The following is a 14,777-nucleotide window of genomic DNA, read 5'->3' on the forward strand; positions in this document are numbered from 1 at the left end:
TCCGCTCTGTCATTGGCGCTCATGGCTTCACATTGGCGCGGAGTCGGGCGCAAATTTTCCCGGGATTTTGGGGCCTAACGTTAGTCAGTAAGTAACTGTGAATTGTATTTCTTTTTATTGTTCTTTGACATTCGCATTAATAAACAATATAACAATACGTACGTTAAACAATACAAGGTTTACTTTAATTGTACGTTACCCTCATAATAATCACACCCTGCTAGAAAGTTGCTAATTGCTCTAGCATTCAGACGCGGGTTAGCATAGGAATTTGTGTATAATAAACTTCAGTTCATTTGGACGTATATTTTATTGACAATAGTTTATGAAATACGTACATCTCGTGGTAAAATTCAAACAGGCTAAGTTAATGTTGCTGGGGATAAACACAACTACTATTGGATTTACAGGTAAGTTACTCGCTGAAGAATTGATTTGTTGATATGAATAAGCAGCACATATGTAGATGTTTACATTTAATTCAACGTTATCTAATGCAGGGGGTTTCAACATTTAGAGACCCATGACAACTTTACATGTTTTATATATGTTCTCCATACAAAACCTGCTGTGCTTTGGTTGTGGAAACCCTGGATCTAATGTAGTAACGTTACATATTTGGGTAGTCCAGTGTTTTAGATCAGCCTTTCATGTTGTTTTGTCTTTCAGCTGACTGTCATATGCTGCTGTAGAAGCTGAGAGAGAGAGAGAGAGAGAGAGAGAGAGAGAGAGAGAGGCATCATTGATTGACCCAGAGATAGGCCGGCCGCAGAATGCCGCCTGTGTCTGAAGTGGACATGGGTCTGGTTGAAGAAAGCTCTGGAGGCCTTGAGCGTTCAGACTGCCTTTGTCCGATCTGTCTGGACATATTCCTGGAGCCGGTCACTCTGCCCTGCACGCACACGTTCTGCAAACCCTGCTTTCTGGAAACCGTGGACAAGTCCAACATGTGCTGTCCGCTTTGCCGCAAACGTGTGTCCACTTGGGCCCGTCTCAACAGCCGGAACAAGACCTTGGTCAACATGGAGCTGTGGAGACGCATACAGGACGCTTTCCCGGCTCAGTGCGAGCGGAGAGTGCAGGGAATCGATGATTGTGACGATGCTGGTATGTATGGAGCGCAGCTTGATTGATTGTTCATACTTGTAATGCATATTGCATTGATTAATTGCTTTAATCCCCCCCCCCAGTGCTGATTTCAAAGCCTCGAGTATGTCAGCCCGGAGAGCTGAGGAAAGAGTATGAGGACCAGATCAGCAAGGTGAGAGATTCATCATGGTCTCCCTGTTAAGATGTCACTGAAATGGCAGGTGGGCCTCCATGAATGCACATCACAGACTGCAATCCCATGTTTACATTGTTGCTCTGCCAACAACACGATAGTTTTTGTTTGTGTGTCCAGTCCTTGTACCTCGCTTAATACATCTGAGATGATTTGACAGATCCCAGATCTTCTACTCGTGATAACTGATGTCTGGCTAATTTGGTTCTTCAAACGAATTTGCGGATTGGATTCAAATGATCTGAGATTACTGCGCGTTCTTGTGTTCCCTGAAGAGGGCAGATGCATCAATACTCGAAACCACGATCAGCAATGCAGCGATTGGCTGGCTTCAAGACAACAATGTAATGATATCATATAATTAAAAAGCCACCTGGCAAAAAACTTGACAAATTGCACAAAAAAACCACACAGATTTCTGGACCTTTATAATGAAACAGCCAAACAAACATAAAAGTTATAATAGATAAATTATAAATGTAAAAAAACAAAACACAATATGATTGTCAATTATTTATATTCACAATTTTATACAGTATTTGTACACCGCTTTACATTTGTAGTTCAATGTTGTAATTTGCAATTCATTAAATCTTTTTATTACATTTGAAGCAGATTTGTTTTGTGACATCATTACTTCACAGACATCATGTTATCTGCATCTCTCCGCTGCATCAAGCCATCCCATAATATCAGTCATCACTCAAATTAATGCGCGGCTCAGAGTAACTGTACAGCATGTGTGTGTAAGACTGCGATAACATTATAAAATAATTATTCCATCACAAATAAATCACTCAATCAAGTGGCTGTGTCTATAGTATTATACGCAACATTATAATATTATTTTCAAATATATTTTAATATTATTATTATTAGTTAAAATTTGTATTGCTCCTGGTTCAGTAAGGAACTCTTGTAATAAAGTATCAGTGGTTGGGACAAATTTTAAGTATTAACGCTGCTTAAAAAGATGCAATCTAATCCTGTTTACATGAAATAAGCTTCTCGCGAGCAGGTTTAAGCTTACGGATCTGTTGCTATGACAGCAAGTCCAGGATGAGCGTCGAAGAACCAAACAATCCAAGATCACGCCAAATCATCAACAATCAAATCCAGCTCAATGAGTTAGCGAGGTACGAAGAACGGACCCCAGGTCTCAGAGCAGAATGCTACAGTCCAACATTGCTGCAATGAATTTTTGAAAGAAACTCAGAAAACGGCTGATAAAATTGTAAAATAGGCGCTCTCTTTATAAATAAAGCACAGATTTAATCTTTAAACAAGTACATTCTCGCCTGAAACAGTCTTAAAACTACACTTTATGACACATTAACAGTAGTATTGGTATTTAAGATGGGTTGGAGGTTATCCTAACTTTAAGAAGTTATTTACAATGATTTCAAAGAACATTCTTTTCGTGAATATGAATACTTCTTACATTTTATCTCAAGAACAATCATAAGAAAAAAGATAAGAACATTCTTATGGAAAGTTTTTGGGAATACAAAATATTCTTATAATGTTTTGTTAATCCGGCCCTGATGCCCATAATATTTATAGTTGTTCATAGCCATGTAATTACTATTAATTATTGTTATTATAGTTACTTAAATATGTGTAATTTGTTTTGCAGGGATAACTGCTTTTGCTCTTGTACCTTTTAATGGGTACATATATTCCAATATTCCAGTATTCCGATCTAATAAATGCCTCATCGACACGATATATCTTCAATAAACCTGTCTCCGGCATGATGACTCTGATATGACTTCCGACCTGTAATTTTGCCAGAATCATAATCATACGCTGTTTGTTCATTGGCCAGAGGAGAACTGGCCCCCGACTGAGCCTGGTTTCTCCCAAGGTTTATTTTTCTCCATTCTGTCACCTGACCGTCGCCTTTGGCTTTTGGCTTGCTCTGTTGGGGACACTAAATATTCAACTATATTACTGATCAGCTCATTTCAATTATTATACTCATAATTAAGAGATCAAATGTTGAAAATATGATTTTAAATGCCCTCATTATTAGATAAAAAGCCAAAAATATGTTTTTGAAAGTCGTAATGGAGAGATAAAAAGCCGAAAGTATGACATGCTAAGTCATAATTATAAGAGAAAATGTTTCAATTGTTCAAATGATCACAGAATAACTGAGACAAAAGTTTATAATTATGATATAAACACTGATGTCTATGGAAGTGATCAGAATAGAGCAAAACAAAAATCACCTTTTGAAACTAACTTGGTGGATTAAATTATGATTGAATCGATTACACTGTTACACCAGCAGGTGGCGACCATTGACTGTAAAAACAAAAATGTATTTGTCATTAAATCATTTAAGAGATTTGTTTAAAAACGCTGAGCCATCCAGTAATGAAACGAGTGAAGTGCTCATGATGGGGGTGCAACGATACACCCGTTCACAATACAGTACTATTGTGATATTTATATTGTTTTTTTTACAGTTTTTGTTATTTTTTTATTACTTTATTAATAATAAAATATTATTATTTTCAGGACCCACAAATATTCCAAATAGATTGAAAATAGATTAATGTAGTAATGTCACTGAAACTCTTTTTTTCCCCTCACGCTTTTAATGCAGGCCTTCGTTGAATCTCCTACAAGACTCTCCCACTCTATATAATGCACTGTACATTAAAAGATAAAACCATCTAAAACGCTCTGAATAAATTAGTCGTACTACTAAAACTAAATGTGCTGCTATAAATGATATCTGCTTCAGATGATCAATGCAATCAATCACAGTTCTAATCGCAAGCTACTATTCCCAAACTGTAAATGGTTATAAATCGAACAACTTTAAATCCTGCATTTACTCACTCTTATGTTGTTTACTTGCATCATGCAAGCCTGTGAACGTCTGTGTTTACTGTGCAAGTCGTTGTAAATCTGTTCATCATATAAAGCTGTTGTGTCTCTTCAGAAGACTTATATAATATCAGAAAATATTTTCATTTGTGTTTCGAAGATGAACAAAATCTTATAGGATTGAAACGACATGAGGGTGAGTACATGATGACAGAATTAGCATTTTTGGGTGAATTATATATTATAAACACAGTAAGCCTTGGATAAAATGCATACATATCGATACATATGATGCATATCGTCACATTTTTATATCGCAATATAACGTTGTATCGTTACCTCATTGCAGTCATTTGAATCATACCTCTAGTAAATTGCATGTTATTTTGTTTAGTTGTCTTTTCAGAATCGTAGGACAATCGTGATCTCAGTTTGATAAAAAGAAATCTTTATTCTCAATTTATTAAGAATTGTGCAGCTCTACTAAACGCTCTGTCCACACTAGAGTTTTTAAGTGTTTTCCAAATGTTGCTCATCCTCACTGAAGTGTTAAATATGCTTAAATCACCTTCTTCTGGCACGATCATTTTATTAGCAAAATATCTCACCGAGTCATCTTTGCAGGAATGTAATATGAAGATTATACAAATAAACGTTTCTCTTTAGCAACCCTATTATAGAATATAGCAGGCACAACAATGCCGATATAGCCATAGATATTATATGTACAATATGCATCATGACTAAACGTGTGGCATGGTTTTTGAACACTACGATATCCATATCACCCTGCCCTAACAGAAGGCCAAAACGGGGAGAAAAAGATGAGGGTGGACAAGGCCTTTGAAAGTCTTTACTGTCACTTTTGATTAAATTAATGCATCCTTGTTGAATAAACTAATAAATTTTTTTAAAAACAAAATCTCACAAGCTTATTTAATTTTGGTAATATGATTTCATGAAATGATATTTTTTCTCCTTGTATGCACATTGTCAATTTTAGTGCAAATAAAATCAGAATTTGTTGTTAATGTTTTGTTGTTGTGAAGGGTGGCTGTGATCTTCTCATCTCTTGTTTTGAGCAGCTTGTGGAGGAGAAGCGAGCTCTGGAGGAAGCGGAGCGGAGAGCCAGTGAGGAGTACATCCAGCGCCTCCTGGCTGAGGAGGAGGAGCGTATGGCGGAGGAGAGGAGACGACAGGAAGAGCAACAGCTGGAGAATGATGAGAAACTGGCCAGACTGCTCAGCCAAGAGCTGGTGAGGTCACACATCAAAGATCGTGAGCCAAACTCAATGACATGCACAGTCTGAAAAGTGCAGACTGAAATCCCCGAAGTTGTTTGTCAAGACTATGTTTTAATAACCTGTCAAAATAACAATAAAATCTGACATAACAACAGGTAGACAAGTAAATAATCTCATTCAGTGTTCCTAATAGAGATGTGCGGATCTCTAACGTCACCTGAATTCGCTGTTAAAAATAAATCATCCACCCACACCTATGATTTTCTCTGATTTAGAAATCCGCACCCGATCGTCACATTACATTCTGATTCTCAGTGTTAAAGGGTTAGTTCACCCAAAAATGAAAATTCTGTCATTCATTACTTACCCTCATGTCGTTCGACACCCGTAAGACCTCCGTTCATCTTCGGAACAGAAATGAAGATATTTTAGTTGAAATCTGATGGCTCTGAAAGGCCTCCATTGGCACAATGGCACTTTACACTCTCAAGACCCTTAAAAGGTACTAAAGACGTCGTTACAAAGTCCATCTCACTACAGTGGTTCTAAAATAACTTTATGAATCGGCGAGAATAGTTTTTGTGCGCAAAAAAACCCTAAATAACGACTTACATTGTGATGATGATTTCAAAACACGGCCTCATGAAGCTTCGAAGCGTTATGAATCAGTGAGTCAAATGAGCAGTTTGAATCGCCAAATTTCAGCAGTTTGGCGGTTTGACACGCGATCCGAATCATGATTCGACTCACTGATTCATAACGCTTCGAAGCTTCATGAGGCCGTGTTTTGAAATCGTCATCACTATGTAAGTCGTTATTTAGGGTTTTTTTGCGCACAAAAACTATTCTTGTGGCTTCATAAAGTTATTGTAGAACCACTGTAGTGAGATGGACTTTGTAACGACGTCTTTAGTACCTTTTAAGGGTCTTGAGAGTGAACCGTGCATTGTGCCAATGGAGGCCTTTCAGAGCCATCAGATTTCAACTAAAATATCTTAATTTCTGTTCCGAAGATGAACGGAGGTCTGACGGGTGTCGAATGACATGAGGGTAAGTAATGAATGACAGAATTTTCATTTTTGGGTGAACTAACCCTTTAAGAGTGATATTACGAACACGCACACTAGAAATTAAACCTGTACAGCCCATGCAAAGATTAATTTGTTACATTTATATAGCGCTTTTCTAGGCACTCAAAGCACTTTACATAGAAGGGGGGAATCTCCTCAAACCACCACCAATGTGCAGCACCACCTGGATGATGCGACGGCAGCCATATTGCACCAGAACGCCCACCACACACACCAGCTGATTGGTGGAGAGGAGACCAAGTGATGAATGGGAGATGATATGGAGATGATTAGGAGGCCATGCTGGACAGGGGCAAATTTGGCCAGGATGCCGGGGTTACACCCCTACTCTTTATCGAAGGACATCCTGGGAGTTTTAATGAGCACAGAGAGTCAGGACCTCGGTTTAACGTCTCATCCGCTTGTTACAGTATCGTGTCCCCATCACTATACTGGGGCGTTAGGACCCACACAGACCACAGGGTGAGCACCCCCTGCTGGCCTCACTAACACCTCTTCCAGCAGCTACCTAGTTTTCCCAGTTGGTCTCCCATCCAGATACTGACCAGGCTCAGCCCTGCATAGCTTCAGTGGGAAACCATTCTTGGGCTACAGGGTGATGTGGCTGCTGGTTAAAATATGGATAAAGATGTAGGCTTTATTAGTTTATTGTCATACTCACACATCGCTTCACAGGCGTTACATATCACATACCCATCACTTGATTTGTCCCATTTAACTATTTCAGTAAAAAAGCTCGGATCTTGAACTCGGATCTGTTTTGCCTCCATTGCTGCTTAAACAAGTGGATCCCACAGTGTGCAAATTAGTGTCTGATGAAAAAAATTAAGGTTTAAACACATTAATATTAATATTTCCATTAATATTTCCATTATGTTGGAAACCACTCTTATCAGAATAATTTATGTTAAGCTTGGGTATATTTTAGGGATGCACCGAATATTCGGCCACCGAAAATCTTCGGCCGAAAATGGCCCAAAAGTGCATTTTCGGTTTTCGGCCGAAAGACTTTTATCACTGAAACAACATGGCCGAAATGTTGTGATGACGCAAACAGAAACCGCGACCTGCACGTGCTTGTCTGAAGCAACATGTCTGCGGTGTGGACGTATTTCAGTATATCTGAGAAACACCCACGTCTGCTCCATGCACAAGCACTGACAGCGAGAGCTCATGTTCTCGATGAGAAGAGGAGACTTCACTGTGAAACCCAACGCAATCTTTAACAGTGGGCATGTTTTAAGCGCGGAACACACTTCAATCTGGCGGCAGCGCGCGCGTGTGAACGCGATCATCTGTGAGCGCGATCGATTACTCTTCCTTAAGAATAAACATGAATGAACATCTAAGGTGTGTTGAGGATACATTACAACTTACTGTCACGTATCATATGTGGTGTAATCGCTCAGTCAGTGTTTCAACGGCAGAAAGACCTCTATATAACTGCTGTAAACTAAACAGTCATGTAGCATCACATTTACCTCAGGCACCTGTGTCCACAGCTGTTAGTTCACTAGAGAAATCAACTCTTTCACTAAATATATGACCTATATTAGCCGTTATATTCATTATATTCTACTTAACCTGTTAATGATATCTTGATTATTTCATGTATGTTTAAATAAAATGACAGACACTGTGTATAAATGATTATATTTCAACAACGAATTGGATAAACTATTTTATAATTAGATTTAGAAGTTATTGCAAAAACTGCCTTATGTGAAGTTTACATGTTTGTGTACGATGTTATTTGAGTGTTGATTATTAGACCTAAAAATACATAGCAACTGATTTTAGGCTAATAGTTTGGGCTCTGTTTTTAACCTTTAATATTAATGTGCAAGTAAGGGCTCCCTATATAGTTTACAGCAATATCTTCAATAAACTTTTAGTTATAACTTAATTCATTTAAGGACAGACTTTTTTTTTCTGTTAACCAATAAAAATAAATAAAAAGCCATTTTGTAAAACTGCTGTACCGAACCGTTAGTTTTGTGTACCGCTACACCCCTATTCTACAGTTAACATATGGGCTATGGCAGTCTTTGCTTTGATACACTATTATGTTGAAGGCCTACAGAGAAAGTAGTTGTATCTTTAAGCAGTTGCACCTGTTCTGAATGCACTTTCTTGTAGTAGTCCTACAGAGAAAAATTTTAAATGCACTAGACCTAAATGCACTTTGTTTTTACATTTAATTTTATAACCTTTCTGTAGGCCTGTACATTATTATTTAATGTACAAATGAGTGGGGTCAAGTTAAACATTTTAGTTTGAATTTTATTTTATACTGTGCATTGTTGCAATGTGCTAAATAAATATTGGCATAACTTGTAATTGATTTATTCTTTGAAACTTTAATATTAATGTATGCAATTGCAATGCCTTGATTTTAGTAAAGTTAGTACACAGTCATAGCCATAAATGCAATGGTACTAATATTTGGCATAATTTCTTTCTGTGTTTCGGTTTTCGGCTTTCGGCCTTGGTTTCCTCTTTTTCGGTTTCGGCCAAGAATTTTCATTTCGGTGCATCCCTAGTATATTTTAGGGCTGCAACGACGCGTCGACGTGCGTGAAATGCGTTGACGCGTCGGCGGCACATTATTTACGTTCTAGAATGGAACAGAAGATCTAGAATAATGGCAGCTTCTGCTCCCGGGCATAGTGAAAATGATCATTTATCATATAAAGCCAGACCGCGACATTCAAAAGTGTAGGAGTACTTTAAACAGAAGCCGAGTAAAACTGTGCTTTGTTCGCTCTGTAACGCCGGTTTCACACTGAGCAGAGCAGAAGCTGTGCGCGTGGAGAGCGGGAGCTTTCACACTGCAGTCAGTGTTGCCAAGTCCGCTTTTTTCCGCGGAATTGGGCTACTTCTACACTGTTGCCGCGGGCTGTGTCTCATGTCCGCGGGTTGAAGCAAAAAAACACACATATTTAACCCCCCGAACGCGATGTTTACCAGAGAACCTCCCCGAAACTCGATTGGGCTTGTTTTGGGCTAGTTTTGAGTAACGAATGGGTGGGTTTTGTTGTGTAAACCTGGCAACCCTTCCAGTGTTCTCTCGCGCAGCTGAACCGTGGCGCGTGTATTGCAACAGACGGTCACATTTTCCGGTGTTCTTCTCCGACCCCAGTACGTCTCGTGCTTTTATTTATTATGGGCTGCATATATCTGCTGTAAATGCGACCTGGTTCCCCTCTGTCTCAAACACATATGCATAATAACATGCTGTATATAGGTAGTTTGCATGATTAAAGTAACATTAAAGTTAAGATATGCCTCTAGCTTTAATCATTTAAATGTGTCTTTGAAGTTTGGGCAAAAACTTCTGGCAGCTTTAGTCGTTGTTTATGCACATGTATCTTCAAAATAGACGACTAGTTATACATTAACACTATGCTGAAAGCTCCTGTATGTGAACCTTTTGCAGATAAATACAAGTGCATTTTCGTTTACTATTGACACAAATCAATAAGTAAATCATACTCAACTATAGTGAACAACTTTTCCTAATTAGGCCTACTCTGTATACATTTTATGATGAATAGTATCATTATATATTATGTTTAAAAAGCTTCTTTTGTTCATATATTTCATTATAAAATGGCATACTATGTACACTACCCTTCCTGAAATACAATTAATATTGTCATCCTTCATTGATTTCATGTTAAAATAATATACAAATTCACTACCCTCTTTGAAATACAATAATCAGTAAAAAAGAATAATAAGATTAATCTGGAAAAATAATCGTTAGATTAGTCGACTAATCAAAAAAATAATCGTTAGATTAGTCGACAGAAAAAATAATCGTTAGTTGCAGCTCTAGTATATTTTTAGTTAAAGCTGTTACGTTAAGTTCTGTTTTCCCTTTTGAGTTTTATATAATGACCACTAGGAGGTGTACTAGGCATATGTTTACCTTGATTTGTTTTCCCTGTTGAAAACGAAAGTAAAAGAGTGATGCAAGTTTGTTGCGTTTTACCATGAAATGAGTTTAGTGTCTTAATAAACACATTATAATGATTTCTCTCTCATCCACCCGCAATTAATTACAGTGTTTTTTCGTATAACTTGGCCCGTCCGCCCATCCGCCCGTCCCATGGATTATCCACAGCGTTAACAGATATAACCACGACCCATACATCACTAGTTCCTAATGTTTACACACACTGGAGAATGGACTGCATTTGTCAAGCTCGGCCTCAAACTTTGTTACACAATGTTGTCATTTATGCGAATATCAAGGCAAGGCGAGTTTATTTATATAGCATATTTCATACACAATGGTAATTCAAAGTGCTTTACATAAAGAATAATCACAACATTAGAAATAAAAATACCTTGCAAAAGAAAGAAAATAACAATACTAAATTCTGGGCTCCCCTTTCTGAACAGAAGAGTCGGAGATTTTCGGTTTGTGAGACGCACTAGTAGCAACCCGGCTTCCAAGTGACCTCCTGCCCTTCCAAAGATCCGGTGTTCCACACTCACGTCTGAGTGTGTACCGTCTCACTTCCCAACTCTCACAACTCTCCCAGCCAGACTGCACCAACCAAAAATGAACCAAAAAATAAAAACAAGGGTGAATTAAAACAGTTATAATTAAAATGTAATTTATATATCAGTAAATGCAAATTAAAATTGGATGCCAAACTAGCTAAATGGCATCCTTTAGAAAAGATAAATCTGCATAAATTCAGTTTTTTTGTGTGTTGTTCTCATTCTTAAAACAAAGTTAACAAAAATTAATTTCAAATGCCCCTAATATGTTATTTTAAAGGTTCCTATTTTTGGAGTTCTCCTGCAATAGGTTTAAATGCATCAGAGGTCAAAAACCACTTTTAATATATAATATTTCACAGCATTAGCTCTTTTCAGTGTCTGAAACCGTTCGATCAAGGATTCAGTCTCTCTAAACCGCACCCTTCTGAGAGTCTACTCTGCTCTGATTGGTCAGATGGCCCAGTGTGTGATTGGTCTTCTCTGCTCTGATTGGTCTGTAGGCCCGTTCTGTTGTGATTGGTCTATTAGTTTGAGCAGTAAGTGAGACTGCAATCACTGATGACCTGTTTCAGGCAGTTCAGAATCTGTTCTTTCTTTTGGCAAGAAAACACTGCTATCGGCCATGATGTAGTAATGCTGTTTTGTGCTGTGTGTGCAGAATTCAGGACCGATCTCTGAATCGCCATGGAACGTCAAACCTACTGATGCTACGCCAGCTAAGAAGACAAAACCAAATAAGGGGGATATTGAGAAGTGAGTACCTGCCTTGAGCCCCAGTGTATATCAGTAATATTACTCATCTTTTCAGGCCTGGTTATTGTTGAAAGTATTGAAAGACCACATAGGAAGAGTGGTTTTCTAATGCACTCCATTCTCCCTGTATGTTAGGTTTTTGCGCCCAGTGCCTCATAAACAGCCGAGCAGTTCTGACAGCAGCCCAGACTCCTCTCTAATGGCTAATAAGGTGATTTTGAAGATGCTCTGATTATTTCCTCTTATGAATGAAATCATTACAAAGAAAATAACCTAAAATTGAGAATTAAACAGATCTGAAAGACTCAAATCCATACATATATGATGTCTTTGAGATCATGCATGCCACATGTGGAACAGAACCTTTTATTATTTTGTAGTTATCAGTTGTACTTGATTTTTAAATGTTATAAACATCGCAAGAAAGTGAATTTTAGTGAAGATAAAGTGTTTTGGTAACACTGTACTTAAAGCCTGCTTTCTGTTTTAATGTGTTTTAAAATATAATTTATTCCTGTGATCAAAGCTGAATTTTCTGCATCATTACTCGAGTCTTCAGTGTCACATTGATCCTTCAGAAATCATTCTGATATGATGATTAAGTGCTTAAGAAACATTTCTGAATTTTTTGATCCAAAACCTTTGTACAGTAGTGTTTGTTCATGCATACATTGTGGAAGATAAAACACACAGGCTTAGATTAAGCCAGGATTAGTTCATTTAAGTATCTTTTATAAACGTGCCTTAGAAAAGAAACATTACTGGTGTGCATCTTGAGACAAAACAATGGCTCGGACATATTTCAAGATACAAGAGCAGATAAAACGGCTCAAACATGCATTTTAGTCTGGGACTAAAGGTTTAAGGTCTGTGAAACTGGGGGATAGATGCATAGTTTAATTTTAAAGATGATTAAATGTTCCTTTTTTTCAGGAGAACATTCTGAGCCCTCCAAAAACCCTCACAGTAACATCTGTGGAAGACACAGTCAAACAGACCGTGCCTGTGTCGGACTACAACGGGAAACCTTCCACCTCCAGCTTCAGTCCCAGCTGCTCAGAACAAACTTTTGTTTTTAACAGTCCTAACAGCAGCTCTTCAAAAAGGAAGAGTTCAGAGATAGAGCTTCAGAGTGAAGTGGATCTACACACTAAGAGGCCTCCGCAGTGTGTGTCTCCTTCAGTCGACAGCCCGTTTCTGTCTGAAGTGGCGTGGCACGAGGAGGCCTTTCGGGGTCGCTGGCAGCAGGAAGAGGAGGACCGAAGATTGGCGATGCGACTTCAGAGAGAGCTGAACCGCCAAAACGCCGTGGACCGCAGGAAGGGTTCAGCCGATAGCTATCAACTCCGGCAAAAGATCACTACGGCTTCCACAAGTACAAGCCCTGATGTGGAGAGTACGAAAATGAACATTAGTACGTCACGGTCGACTGTGAGGAACAGCACGGGATGCAGGGACGAAGGGACAACTGAAAAGACACTGTCTGTAACAGTGGGATCGACCCCTGGGAAAAGCCCTGCGTCTTCTCCTTCAACAACGGTCCCGACTTGCTTGAAAAAGGGGGCGAAGCAGACCACCCTTACTGAGATGTTCCCCTACATGAGCAGCTGAATGATCCTCTGCTGCTTTGATCGGGTTTCTCAAACACTCCACAGACTTGAAACAGATGTTGGTAGGTGCCGGGCTGCTACTAAAGGGCATCGTGTAGCCGTGTTCCTTTATCTTGTTCGGTTTCTGCTCGCATCGTATGTTGCTAATACTCCTTCGGTGCCTTTCCAGAGAGGTTCATACTGTAAAGTCATGATGGAATGCTTTCCATTTTATAAGCATTTATAAAGTCTTGACTAGGTTAGAGTTTGAAATGGTGTGAATGCTGCAGAAGAAACTCATTTTGTAAGCATTTGCATGCATTTTCACTTTGATTAAATAAAGAAAAGATTACTTTACCTTTTTTTTTTTTGTTGTGTGTTTTTTTGTCAAATGAAATCCATAATGAAACCTGTATGAGTTCTGCACTCAAAATATACATTTGATTCGTAGAACATTTTGGATCAAAATGATAAAGCAACACTTTTGTTTTTGCCACCATTTTTCATGAGCTGAACTCAAAGATCTAAGACTTTTTCTATGTACACAAAAGCCTATTTCTCTCAAATATTGTTCACAAATCTGTCTAAATCTGTGTTAGTGAGCACTTCTCCTTTGCCGATATAATCCATCCACCTCACAGGTGTGGCAGATCAAGATGTTGATTAGACAGCATGATTATTGCACAGGTGTGTCTTAGGGCGCTTTCACACCTACCTTGTTTGGTCCGGATTTTCGGACTTTCCAGTTTGGTCCGAATCAAAATTACAGGTGTGAAACCTCCCCCGGACCAAACAGACGAAATTTGGTCAGACGAAAAGAGGTCGTCTTGGTCCGGATCAAACTGAACAAAGGTTTGGTTCGTTTCTAGTGTGAAAGCATTTTCTGTATGGTTCGTACTTTCAGACCATTTACTGGAAGTTTATGTTTAAATATTATAATGTTATTTTTAAATTTAATCTAGGCTACATTGATTATGAAAAGTGAAAAAATGCGCAATCTGTCAGAAGACAGAAAAAGAGGTCAGAAATTATTTTGAAAGAAATGGTATGATTTTGCTTAAAGCCTTTCTTTAATGTGAATTTCGTTTTGTTTAAATTGTATCTTAATTTTAATCAACGTTTAATCAGATAATTACCTGGATTTAATAAATAAGAAGCAAATAATTTATAGCAGACAATAATCGCGGGAGCGATCACATGCTTTACACATGAACTTGAGCGCGTCTCAAATAAACCGAAACTCAGCAGGCTACTCGTTTCACAAACATGAGAAATATGTGTATATAAAGCTTGAAATGTCCACTTTTAAACGTAACGAATAAAAAATAGTCAAGCAATGCGCACTGTTCAATAGTGGCAACGATATGCGTCCGTTCATTCATTCTTGTCAAAGACGCTGACGTCAGACGCACGTCCGTTTACAAACCAATCAATGTCCAGATGCCGCCCACACAGATAA

General features: G+C 38.4%; 1 protein-coding gene across 2 annotated transcripts; it reads left to right on the forward strand.

Annotated features, from left to right (window-relative positions):
* On the forward strand, positions 1 to 13,681 carry rnf168 (ring finger protein 168). 2 transcript variants are annotated; one of them, XM_079823757.1, is made up of 8 exons: positions 15 to 87; positions 362 to 410; positions 670 to 1,107; positions 1,191 to 1,261; positions 5,209 to 5,379; positions 11,635 to 11,729; positions 11,865 to 11,940; positions 12,663 to 13,681. In XM_079823757.1, the coding sequence occupies exons 3-8, from the start codon at positions 774 to 776 to the stop codon at positions 13,338 to 13,340; spliced, it is 1,425 nt and encodes a 474-aa protein (XP_079679883.1). In that variant the 5' UTR covers positions 15 to 87; positions 362 to 410; positions 670 to 773; the 3' UTR covers positions 13,341 to 13,681. The 2 variants fall into 2 exon arrangements, with proteins under 2 accessions (XP_079679882.1, XP_079679883.1); XM_079823756.1 differs by lacking the exon at positions 362 to 410 and having other exon boundaries at positions 1 to 87.
* The last annotated feature ends 1,096 nt before the right edge of the window (positions 13,682 to 14,777 follow it).

The sequence above is a fragment of the Gobio gobio genome (assembly GCF_949357685.1).
Source record: "Gobio gobio genome assembly, chromosome: 8".
Classification (NCBI taxonomy): Eukaryota; Metazoa; Chordata; class Actinopteri; order Cypriniformes; family Gobionidae; genus Gobio; species Gobio gobio.

Bases quoted from the DNA above. Each gene is read 5' to 3' on its own strand.
- rnf168 (XM_079823756.1), top strand. From the start codon at position 774: ATGCCGCCTGTGTCTGAAGTGGACATGGGTCTGGTTGAAGAAAGCTCT. The intron at 11,730-11,864 runs GTGAGTACCTGC...CCTGTATGTTAG, and splicing joins AATAAGGGGGATATTGAGAA to GTTTTTGCGCCCAGTGCCTC. The intron at 11,941-12,662 runs GTGATTTTGAAG...CCTTTTTTTCAG, and splicing joins CCTCTCTAATGGCTAATAAG to GAGAACATTCTGAGCCCTCC.